Source organism: Vulpes lagopus, chromosome 10, assembly GCF_018345385.1.
Source record: "Vulpes lagopus strain Blue_001 chromosome 10, ASM1834538v1, whole genome shotgun sequence".
NCBI classification, from domain to species: domain Eukaryota; kingdom Metazoa; phylum Chordata; class Mammalia; order Carnivora; family Canidae; genus Vulpes; species Vulpes lagopus.
Window position 1 is genome coordinate 50,654,686 of NC_054833.1, and position 12,975 is coordinate 50,667,660.

General features: G+C 35.6%; 1 protein-coding gene across 1 annotated transcript in view; it reads left to right on the forward strand.

Annotated features, from left to right (window-relative positions):
• Positions 1-3,252, forward strand: part of LOC121500334 (protein NPAT) — a 49,792-nt gene extending 46,540 nt beyond the window's left edge. The window contains exons 17-18 of the mRNA XM_041771978.1: positions 82-1,243; positions 2,568-3,252. Coding sequence (XP_041627912.1) covers positions 82-1,243; positions 2,568-2,645 — 1,240 coding nt within the window. The 3' untranslated portion in view covers positions 2,646-3,252. The remainder of the gene's footprint in view (positions 1-81; positions 1,244-2,567) is intronic.
• The last annotated feature ends 9,723 nt before the right edge of the window (positions 3,253-12,975 follow it).

The following is a 12,975-nucleotide window of genomic DNA, read 5'->3' on the forward strand; positions in this document are numbered from 1 at the left end:
CTAGAAAATATTTATTTGCAGAACTGAACTGTTTGACAAGAGTTTCTTTATGTTGCTAAATTTTATTTATTTATTTTGCAGAACTGAAGTATCTGACAAGAATATGGCCACTGATCTTGGGAAAAAATTGGAAGAAATGACAGTTCCCTTCTCATTAGAGAGTATAGTTCCAACTAGCAAACCGTTTGAAAGCCACAGACGTGTGCTCTGTTTTGATAGCACTGCTCCTCCTGTGGCAATTACACAGGGCACACACCATAAGGTGGTGTCTCAAAACAAAGAAAGAAATGACATTTCATTTCCTAATCTTGAGTCACCCATTGTGTCCTCCACCTTAAAGCCCCCTTCTAATAATGCTCTCAAAAGGGAGAGAGAGAGACCTCCCTTGCCTAAGATTTTATCTAAATCAGAAAGTGCCAATAGCCGACATACCACCATAAAAGAAACCCAGTCAGAAAAGAAGGTTTCACCCACAGAAACTGTACTTGAATCTTTCCATAAAGCAACAGCTAATAAGGAGAATGAATTATGCAGCGATGTCGAAAGGCAGAAAAATCCAGAAACTTCAAAACTGTCAAATGGGCAGCAAAATGGGGGTTTACGGAATGAGAAAACCGTAGTAGCCTCACTGCAAGAACTAACCAAAAAACAAGGCATGTCCTCAAATAGTAAAAATGTCATTGCAGTAGGTTCAGCTGTGAAGGATCCAAAACAAGAACAAAGTAAATGTGCCAGTTCTCTGATAACCCCACTAACCAAACATAGTACAGAAATGCTACCGGATGGTCAGTGGCACAGCCCCGTAAATAGGCTCCCCGATAGCTCTGATTTACCTGTGCCCCGGACATCTGGCTCAGGGGCAGGGGACAGACCAAAAGAAGACCCTAGAGATGGTATCAAGGTCCCCTCTAGTAGACGTTTTGGTGAAGACAGTAGCACACCCAAGGTAACCGTTCCTCCTGTCAACCCAGACTTGCCTGCCTGCAGCCCTGCCAGTGAGACAGGGAGTGAGAACAGTGTAAGCATGGCTGCCCACACCTTAATGATTCTCTCCAGAGCAGCCATCTCCAGGACAGCTTCGACAACTCCTCTCAAAGACAATACACAGCAATTCAGAGCCTCATCAAGGAGCACCACAAAAAAGCGGAAAATTGAGGAATTAGATGAACGTGAACGAACCTCTCGTACTTCTAATAAAAATCTTGCAAATTCATCACTCCCAATGAAAAAGAAGAAAATTAAGGCAAGTTTGAAAGTCTTAATTTCAAAACCACACCTTTGCCCTTCCTTCAGTGCTCACATTAGAGATCTCAGCATTTTTGCCACAGCTACCTAACCGAACACTCTGGTCAAAACAGCTTTGAGTCTTGCTTAACAAAATATATTCTGTAGCAGTGTGTCTCAGCCAGTGTGGTACTCAGAATTTGTCTAGGTGAAATGAAGCTTTTGCAGAACAATTGCTAAGGCATTTATTGATAAACCCCTTTCTTGAGGAAAGGAGATTTTTGTTTCTCTTGTGGTAGGACCCAAGTTTTTTGGGAGAATGACAATAAGGCATGAAAGATCGGGAAGCCACTCCCATGTGTGGAATTAACAAGTAAAAAACAACTTTGCAACTCCTACCTCTTGGGTTTTTTCACATGTCCTGGCATCTCTTCCATTGGCTCTTACAGACTTTAATATGTTGGGGCATTGTAAAAATTAAATTTACCTGTTTTTTCTTTGGGCAGAGTTATCTGTAGCAAGGCAATGCAGGGATAGCTTTGATAACCAAAACCCGTTTTCCCTAAACCTGTTTAGCCACTTAGTAAGTGAACTGAATAGAAAGATGTTTAAAAGGTCTTAATAGCAAGTACAGTGTCAGGGAAAGAATCATGGTTTTGATGCCATGCAAGCCTGGGTTTGAATCCCGCATCTCTTGCTCATGGTTCTGATTGTAGGTAAGCCCAGAGCTTCTGGGGCTCAGCTGCATCCCTTGACATGAGACTACCACACTTCTAACCTGTTGGCTGGGAGGACTAACTGTAGTGTTCGTAGGACACCCGGAGTGTGCTAAGTGTTTGGAACTTGAACAGTACCTGAAAAAACTTAGGAAAAGCTGCAGTTAGGAAAGCTGCTAAGGCTGGTGGTTTGGTGATTAATGACCACCTTCATAGAAAGCATGGTCTGTCTTATCTCAACATCCACAAACTCTGGGTTTATTTAATGTCTTTCACCCTAAACTAATGTTAAAGTACTTCTGAAGTATAATTTATTAACTTTGAATTTATAAAATGTGTTTCTACTCTGTATAACTAAAAATTCCAACCAGCTAAAAGTTTTGGCAAAATTTTAGTAGTATAGGAAGAAGCTGTTATAAGGTTCTAAGTGAAAGTTTTTGGCCTTGTTTGAGTTCAATATGTTAACTTAGGTTTATTTTTTCTTTTTTTTTCTTTTCTTTTCTTTTTTATTTCTTTTTTTATTTCTTTTCTTTTTCTTCTTTTTTCTTTATTCTTTTTTTTCTTTTTTTCTTTTTTTCTTTTTTTCTTTTCTTTTTTTTTTCTTTTCTTTTTTTTTTTTTTTGACAGAAAAAGAAGCTACCCAGTTCATTTCCAGCTGGAATGGATGTGGACAAATTTTTGTTATCATTGCATTATGATGAGTAAACATTCTGAACATATAAGAACAGTAGCTGTTTAAAACTCGTATCCCTTAAACTATGAGTGTAGGGAATGAGATATTGACAGAACCTGAAAGCATGACCTGCACTTTCCTTGTACTAAAATTTCACTTTATATCTGAATCATGCTGTTTCTGAAACAGCTTCCTAGTTTGTAAATAGATTTACCTGGTATATTTTTTATTTTGGAAAAAACATTTGCAGAAATGTAAGTAAAGCCAATCTGCAAAACTGTATAGCTCTGACAATTATGTGTTGTAAATATTGTATAAATCTTGTTGAAATAGAGGTTAAATCAACTTAGTGTTCTTTACATTGTGTTTTTTGACTTCTTGTGATCCCTAACCCTAAGGCTTATTCATCTGGAATAGTTTCTCACTTTTTGGGGAGGGAAATGATGCTTTTCCTTATAAAAATTGCCTTCAGTAACTGCCCTCAATAGACCTATAAAGACAACCACAAAGTAGTACAAAGGTGATGACAACCCCATCTGGTGGTGAAGCTGGATCAGAAATGAACAATTTAGGTTTTTTCCTAGAGTGAATACTTAATACCCCTTCTTATAATTGCAGTAAAGATTATATTCCTGAAAATTTACACTTTAATGTGGTTTTTTTGGTCATTCTGGTCTCTTTGTTTTAAAGAGCGAATTTTGTAAACCATTTTTGAGTGTTCTCATCTTTTGTTTATAACTTTTAGGACCTTTTACAGAACTTTAATTGTTTAGGTGATTGAGCCATACAAAGTTTGTTTATGTAGTAGTTGAAATTTCTTGGTATGTATACACTTTTCCCTGTATACTGGGGATTTGAAGAATTGCACTAATTCATAGAATTTCATACATAGTAGTGACCAGTGCACATTTAATTTAAATCTTGTATTCTTTGTTAAAGCTTGTGTGGAAGATTATCTTCTGGTGTCCTTTTTAGAAAGCCATGTCCATCATAAGATGTAAAAAGAGAAATCATAGTTTATATTTTCATTTAGTTTCTCCTAAAGTGGGCTATGTTAAGTAACTGTATCTATACTTGGATATACTGCATTGTCTCTGTGCCCCCTAAAGGTCCTATGGGAGAATGAAAGAGGTGCCTTCTCTGTATCAGATACACACATCAGTTAAGTTGAAGAATTGGTTTAAATCTTTAAATGAGAACAAAAATTATCATTAATATCTAACCAATTGTGCCTAGATTAAAGTGTATTCTATTAAGTGCTTTCTGTTTGGTTAAATATTAGTATATCAAGGTTTTTTTCCACAGGCGTATGTGTTGTTAAAGGGTCATTTCCCTCAGCCTTTTTTTTTTTTTAAATACTGGGCATTTAAAAAACTAAATCCATTCTATTCCTGTTTCTCAGTGTGGAAATCACGTCATAATTGCTGAACCTTACTGCAGAAATATGTGTTGTTAAAAATGTCTATGATATTGCGGTGGCCTATTCCTAAGGAACTACATATCATACATTTAATGTTTATTTAACTCAGCTTGATACTGTACTACAGTTAGGTTTGAATAAATATTTTCACTAACTGCAAAAGTTTGAATTACTTTATATTGGAAGTCATTCTCATGTAGATACCTTCATTAAATTTCTTTGTATGTTACTTTATCAGAAGTTCACATAGTGTTGGAAAACAGATTTTCTTCTCATTCAATTAATATGTGTTAAGTACTAAGAAGTCATATACAAAGTAAGTTCACTTTATTCCAGATTCTTAGGTCACTAGCCCAGAGCCACTCAATACAGTCCAAAACAACTTGTATACTTTCAGCTTTCATTCATGTTCAAGAGCAAATCTATAATCCCCTTTTTACCTTATAAGTTCAGATGTCCTGGACATAATTGTAGTGTATACTTGGTAACGTATTCTAACCACCAGATGCCTGGTGACTGCATTTCAGGGTCAGAGTATTTACATCATAAACAGCTTGTGGCTGCTTTTAAAACTACATGTCAGGATCCACTCTTTGTCTTGGACATTATTTAGTGGTGAATGCCCTCAAGGTGTCAAATCTGGGAATTCTTATAATTAAAATATTTGATTATTTTAGCCCTGAGTATTGATGAAACCTTTCAGTAGTATATTGAAATGGTACATGAGAAAAGCATCCATCACTACTCAGCCGAAGGCTAGATGTCATAACTCTTAAGAAGGAAAAGTAAGATTCAAGCTTAGATATAGAGTAATTGCAGATGCTTGTTATTATGTATTTTGTGTTCTTTATTTCTCAGGCCACCATCTTTTGACCACAGGTTTGACTTCTTGAAATTCTATCTTAGGTTTTGACTTTACTATTAGATGTTTTCTTTTAATAGACTTTCTTTTCTTTTTAAACATATTAGTTAACAGTTGTCATACTTTTTTCCTAAATTTTTTTTCTACATACCTGAACTGAAACTGTGAATATAACTTCCTAGTGCTTTTTTTCACTTCAAATAATATCAAGCATTTTCCATATAATATATATATTATAGAAAAAGAAAAACATTCCTATGACAACCATTAAGAGTCATTTTTTTTTAAAGACTTTATTTATTTATTCATGAGAGACAGAGAGGGAGAGAGGCAGGCTCCATGGAGAGAGCCCGATGTGGGACTCAATCCCGGGTCTCCAGGGTCACGCTCTGGGCCGAAGGCAGCACTAAACCACTGAGCCACCCAGGCTGCCCCAAGAATCATTTTAATTTATGACTAAAAAGCTTAGAAAATTTAACAACAGCAAAAAAAAACACTGCTGACAGATTTATGACAAAATGGTTGTTTATGTTATAAACATATTATGTTATATTTCCTTGGGAAATAGTTTAGAGAAAGGAATTACCAAATTAAAAACTTAGTATATGTCTTTTTAAGGATCTCCGTACATTTTGCCAAATTCTTGCAGAAAATTATTTCAGTTTCCATTTCTGCCAGCAAACTGTCATTTCTGCCATAGTGTAGGTCTATCACTTACCAGAGATATGATGAAGGATGTCATCACTGGTTTCTAGGCTTTTATTTCTTGATTTATTAAAATTAGGAGTTAGCTCCCAACCCATATGAAATTTGTTTTGGTATCTGGTGTGAAACAAACATTTAACTACTTGACTAGGTATAATTGGTAAAATAAATAAATAAGGTTTTTCTCTTCACACACATCTTATTCTGTACTGACTCACAATTTCTTATTCACAATTCTAAAATCCAAAAAGTGCTGACAACCAATTTTCCCCCCTAAATTTAGCATCAAAAATTTTTATTTTTTTTTTAATTTTTTTTTATTTATTTATTTTTTTTATTTATGATAGTCACAGAGAGAGAGAGAGAGAGGCAGAGACACAGGCTGAGGAAGAAGCAGGCTCCATGCACCGGGAGCCTGATGTGGGATTCGATCCCGGGTCTCCAGGATCGCGCCCTGGGCCAAAGGCAGGCGCCAAACCGTTGCGCCACCCAGGGATCCCAGCATCAAAAATTTTTAATGGTAAAACTGACCTGATCTGACATGAGGCTATGTGGATCTTTATCTCATTTTGTAGGGATATTCATGTTTTACTAGAAAAGTAGTAATGTGCTTATTAAAATAGTGTGCTGTTTGAGGTTCAGCTGAGAAGATGATATGTACATCATATTATATTTAATCCTAAATATTCTGAATCATGAAACCCAGCTAACCATAAAGGTATGAGACCAAAGACTATGAACCTGTATTAAATCTATGCATATATATTTATACTGTGGTATGTAGATTTAGCGCCACGGATTAAATCATTATAGCTTTGTGTCCATTGTGACTATTCTGATTCTTCCAAGTATTCACCCCTTCCATGCTTCCCAATTAACTCTTTAGAATCACTAGTTTTATTTCAAATTAAAATTCTTTTGGAATATTCATCTGAAGAACCTTAACCCTTAGAAAATTAACTGCTACTGAAAGAAGTAAATGGTAAGGGGAATAGGGTGTGTATCCATCCATACCTTTGTAGTTACCACTAGCCTTATAAATTTCTTGCAAATTGGGTATTTTGGTTTTTGTTGTTTTAGAGAATTCTTCCATTGTTTTAACTGGTTATTTTTTAGTATAAAATTTTTATGGAAGTGTAACCTAGGAAAAATGCACCAACTGTTCACATAGTTCAGTGGACTATGTGACAGCTAAGCCACCCAGGCGCCCTAGTAACTTTTCTACAAGTACACACATCTACTTAATCACCCAGATCAAGACCAGCACATAATCAGTACCCTAGAATCCCCTCCTACTTCTGCTAGTAACTTCTTACCCCCAGGGTAATAATTATCCTGACTTCTACCACCATAATTCCAGCTTTTTTTTTTAACATTGTATGAATGTATTCATGCAGTATTTAGTCCTTATTAACTTTTTTGTTCAGCATTGCAAGATCCAATCATGTATGTAATTTGGATGTCATTTTCAATGCCACGTATTTTTTCATTGTGTTTATCCATGTTGTATTATGCCCCAGTTAATCCAGTTTATAATCGATGAATATTTATTTTCAGTTTGGGGCTATTATGACTAGAACTGTGAATATATTTGTACATTTCGGGGATGAATGTATTACACTTTTCAGTTGGATATACACAGGAGTAGGGTTGCTGGCTCATAGGTTTGCATATAATCAACCTTACTTAGATTTACAGTTGTCCAGTGGTTTTACCAATGATACTACTATCAACAGTGTAAAGAAAGTTCCATTTACTCTACATCATTCTCTGTACTATTCACATTTTAGCCATTTTGGTGGTATATATTGGCATCATAAATGCAGTTTTACTTTAGTTCTTCCTGATAGAACATACTTTAGTTCACTTCCTGAACACCATTTCAAATGCTTATTGGCCATTTGGATAGAGTCTCCTTTTGTGAAGTATCTCTTCATGTATTTTGGCCACTTTTGTATTGAGTTGTCTGCCTTTTTCTTACTGATATTGATATGTACATGTTCTTTCTGTGTTCTAGATACAACTCCTATTTCAGATGGATATTCGATGTCTGAATATCTTACCTTGTTTTTCTTCTTGCAGTTTTTTTATTCAACCTTTTGTATTTTGATTGATCATCCAGTTAACCCAGCACCATTATTGAGACTTTCCTTTCCCAAATACATTGTTATATTACCATTGTCACAAGTTGATAAACTACACGTATGTCAGTTTGCTTCTGGACACCAATCTGTTCCATTGGTCTGCTTTTTTTTTTTTTTTTTGATTGAAGTATAATTAACATACAATGTTAGGTTAGTTTCAGGTATACAACATATTGATTTAATAGTTCTACACACGACTTGGTGCTCATCACAATAAAGGTAGTCACCATCTATCACCAAACAGCATTATTACAGTATTAGTAACTGTATTCCCATTGCTATGCTTTTCATCTCCATGACTTATTTTATAACTGGAAGTGTACCCATTGGTCTATGTTTAAGGATGTGCCAGTAACACACCATCTTTCTTTCTTTCTTTCTTTCTTTTTTTTTTTTTTTTTTGAAGATTTTTTTAAATTTATGCAGGAGAGAGAGGCAAAGGGAGAAGCAGGCTCCATGCAGGGAGCCCGATGCAGGACTCGATCTAAACCATCTGTTTAGGTTTTATTTTATATTTGAACCACTTACTATAAGTAAGTCATTAGAGGCAATGTCTTTCCTAATGCTTTGTTTTTATTTACTAAGGATGTATCATCTCTAAATAGTTACTTGTTATTTTATAATTTCATTTATTACACTGATTAGCACTTCAAGTACAATTAATAATGATCAAAGTAGGCTTCCATGTCTTATTACTCATTTTAGTGAGAATGTGAAGTATAATGTTGCATTTTGTTTGCAGTGTTACAAGAATTTACATCTGGAGTATCTGTTCAGCTTAATTAGGTGCTCTTCTAACATCAATTAGATATTTTTATTAAATATCAATTTGTTTTTATATTAATAATCTTTATGTGTACTTTGCAGTCTTACTGATTCTCTAAATTTGATTTGTCAACATTTTATTTAAATGTTTACTTCTAATGAAATTGGTTTTAAGCTTATTCCAGTTTTTTCATTGAATTTGAAACTTTACATGTCTTTTTAGTTTATCCAAGTATTGGAATGACAACATATGTAGAGCATTTAGGTCAATGCCTGAAACATAAGCACTTTGACAACTACCCACCTGTGCTGGTTTTTTGTCTGTTTTTTGCAACATATTTAGAATGGGAAATAACTATTCCTGAAACTAAATCACCATTAAATCATCTAAGCCTACAGGCTTTTGCAGCAGCAATTCAGGTTTTTTTTTTCCCCAGAAGTTCTTCTAAACTGATAGGTCTAATCAGGCTTTGAGCAATTTTCTGAATTAAATATATTTTTCCCCTAAATCTTGCTCCTTCTCTTTAGAGACTAATTTTCTGATAAAATCACCTCTTTTATTTAGCAATTTTAACTTTATTTTATATTATTTATTTATATTAGCAAAAATAATTTTTCTAATTGACTGATTTGTCATTTATCCTTAATGTTTGTTCTTAGAGTTCTTTTTCATGTTTAACTTTTTAAATGGAATGAAGAGTTATCTGGCTTTTTTCCTTTTATTTATTTATTTTTTTTTAATTTTTATTTATGATAGTCACAGAGAGATAGAGAGAGGCAGAGACACAGGCAGAGGGAGAAGCAGGCTCCATGCACCGGGAGCCCGACGTGGGATTCGATCCCGGGTCTCCAGGATCGCGCCCTGGGCCAAAGGCAGGCGCCAAACCGCTGCGCCACCCGGGCTGCCCCAAAAAAGTCATTTTTTATATATTCTAGAAGCTTTATGGTTTTGGATCTTGAATTTCAGTTTTTAGTCCATTTGGAGTTAAATTAGTTTCACTTTTGCATGTGGCTGTCCAGTTTTCCCAGCACCATTTATTGAAGAGACCGTTCTTGCCCCATTTTATATTCTTGGCTCCTTTGTCCTAAACTGATTGATCATATGTTGCATGGATTTATTTCTAGGCCTTCTGTTCTCTTGCTCTGTGTATCTGTTTTATGCCAGTACTATACTGTTTTGATTATTATAGGTTTGTTTGAAGTCAGGAAGTGTGATTCCTGCAGCTTTGTTCTTTCTCAAAATCGCTTTGGCTGTTCAGGGTCTTTTGTAGTTCCATACAAATTTTAGGATTGTTTATTCTATTTCCATGAACAATGCCATTGAAATTTTGATAAGAATTGCATTGACTCTATAGAGTAGTATGGACATGTAAATAATATTTATTCTTCCAGTTCATCAGCATGGAATATCTTTCCATTTGATTCTTCTTTAGTTTCTCCCATAAAAATCTTAGTAGCATTAGTGTATAGATCTTTCATCTCCTGATTAAATTTATTGCCAGATACTTTGGATAATATTATAAATGGGATCATATACTTAATGTCTCTGTTAGTAGATGGTTAGTAAATGCAGCTGACCTTTGTGTTCTGATCTTATGTCCTACAACTTTACCAAATTCATTTATTAGCTTTAACATTTTGCTTGTCAAGACGTTAGGGTGTTTTATAGATTGTATTATATCATCTGCAAGTAGAGACAGTTTTATTTCCTTTGTTATTTAGATGCTTTTTATTTCTTTTTCTTGCCTAATGCTTTGGCTAGGACTTCCACTTTATTGGTGAAAGTGGGTTTTGTTGCCTTACTCTTGATCTTAGGGGGAACACCTTCAGCTTTTCAACTGTTATTGAAAGTATGTTAGCTGTTGGGGCTTATCATAGATGACCTTTATTTTGTTGAGGTACATTCTTTCTATAATCCTGTATGTTGGGAGTTGCTATCATGAATAGATTTTTAATTTTGTCAAATGTTTTTTCTCCATCTACAGAAATGATGATGTGATTTTTACATTTTATTTCGTTACATGATATATCACATTAATGTGCTGTAGATTTTGGTTTGCTAATGTTGTTCAGGCTTTTGCAGCTGTCCCCATCAGGGATACTAGTAGTACTTTTCTTTCTTGTAGTGTCCTTGCCCGGTTTTGGTATCAGGGTATGCTGTCCTCATAAATTGATCTTAGAAGTGTTCCCTCCTCTTCTGTTTACATGTTTGATGGAGTTAACCAGTGAGGCTGTCTGGTCCTAGACTTCATTGTGAGGTTGTGATTACTGATTCAGGGTCCTTACTATTACTTGGTCTGTTCAGATGTTCTGTTTCTTCGTGATTCAATCTTGGTAGGTTGTATGTTTCTAGAAATTTATCCATTTCTTCTGGATTTTCTAATTTGTTGGTAATTCAGTGTAATCTCATTGTCCTGTGTCTTTGTGTGGTATTCATGTAATGTTTCCTCCTTCATTTATACTTTTACTTACTTGAGTTCTCGTATTTTTGTTCTGATTTTAGTATATGTGCTGTCAAAGGGAGTTCTCTCATTCTTGGTAAGTCTAATGGTTTTTGTGTTTTTGCCTTTCAAAACAAAAAATCAGGGCAGCCCCGGTGGCGCAGCAGTTTAGCGCCGCCTGCAGCCTGGGGTGTGATCCTGGAGACCCGGGATCGAGTCCCACATTGGGCTTCCTGCATGGAGCCTGCTTCTCCCTCTGCCTGTCTCTCTGCCCCTCTCTTCGCTCTCTCTGAATGAATAAATAAATCTTTGAAGAAAAAAAAAAAATCAGCTCTTAACTCTGTTGATCTTTAATATTGTCTTTTTAGTCTCTATTTCATGTCCTTCTATTAACTTAGGGCTTGTTTGTTTCTTTTCCCAGTTCCTGGAAGTGTAGTTAGTGTGTTTGAGATCTTTCTTGATTCCTAATGTGAACATTTATCACTGTGAACCTCCCTATTTTAATTGCTTTTACTGCATCCCATAGTTCTGGTATGTAGTATTTCCGTTTTCATTTGTGTCCATATTGTGTGTGTCCACATTTTTTTAAGATTTTATTTTTAAGTAATCTCTGTACCCAGCACACGGCTCAAACTCAATGAGCCCCTGAGATCAGGAGTCATATGCTCTGCAGACTGACCCAGCCAGGCACCCATGTCAAGATTTTTTTGTCCTTCTCCTTTGATTTCTTCTCTGACCCATTGATTATTCAGTAGCATGGTTTTTTTGTTTGTTTTAAGATTTTATTTATTTATTCATAGAGACCGAGAGAGAGAGAGAGAGAGAGAGGCAGAGACACAGACAGAGGGAGAAGCAGGCACCATACAGAGAGCCTGACGTGGGACTTGATCCGGGGTCTCCAGAATCACGCCCCGGGCTGCAGGTGGCGCTAAACCGCTGCACCACCGGGGCTGCCCCAGTAGCATGTTTTTTAACCTCCATATATTTGTGAATTTTCCATTTTTTTCTTCTTCTAATTGATTTCCAGATTTATACCACTGTTAGAAAAGACTCTGGATAAGATTTCAATCACCTTAAACTTAGTAAAATTTCTTTTGTGGCCTAACCTGTGATCTGTCCTGGATGCTGTCCCTTGTACACTTGAGAAGAATGTGTACTCTGCTGCTGTTGGGATGTTCTGTAAATATCCACGTCCATCTGGTCTGTCTAACAGGTTATTCAAGTCCAGTGTTTCCTTATTGATCTTCTGTGTGGATGATCTCTCCATTGTTGAATATGGAACATAAGTGCCCTACAGTTGTGTTATACGCCTATGTTCAGTGTGTATATATTTGAAATTGTTCAACCTCCTGTTGGATTGCCTCCCACCTCCTTTACATCTTACATAGTTTTTGTCTTAAAGCCTATTTTGCCCAATGCAAATGTAGGTACCCTACTTTCTTTGGCCCCCATACACTAGAAACCCTTCACTTTCTGTCTGTATGTCCTTGAAGCAGAAGTGAATCTCCTGCAGGCAATACACAGTAAAGTCTTTATTTCTCCATTCTGGTACCCTGTGTCTTTTGATTGGAGAATTTTGTTCATTTGTATTTAAAGTTATTGTTTACAGGTATGGACTTTTATGGCCATTTTGATAATTCTCTGGCTGCCTTGTAATTCTTTTGTTTCCTTTATCATCTCTTGTTCTCTGTGATTTGATCATTTTTTTGTGGTTGGCATCCTTCGATTCTTGTCTCTATCTTTTGTGTATCTATCATAGGTGTTTGTTTTGTGGTTACCATGAGGCTCAGAGAAGACAATTTATAAGTCTATTTTAAACTATAACTAACTTCAAATGCATACAAAAACCACACTTTTACACTCCCTTGCCACACTGGTTTTGATGTCACAATTTATGTTTTTACCTTCAATACATCCATTGAAAATTTTTGTAGTTACTTATTTTTAATATTTTTGTTTTTTAACCTTCATACTAGAATTGTAAGTGATTTGCCCACCACCATTACATTAGACTATTTTGAACTT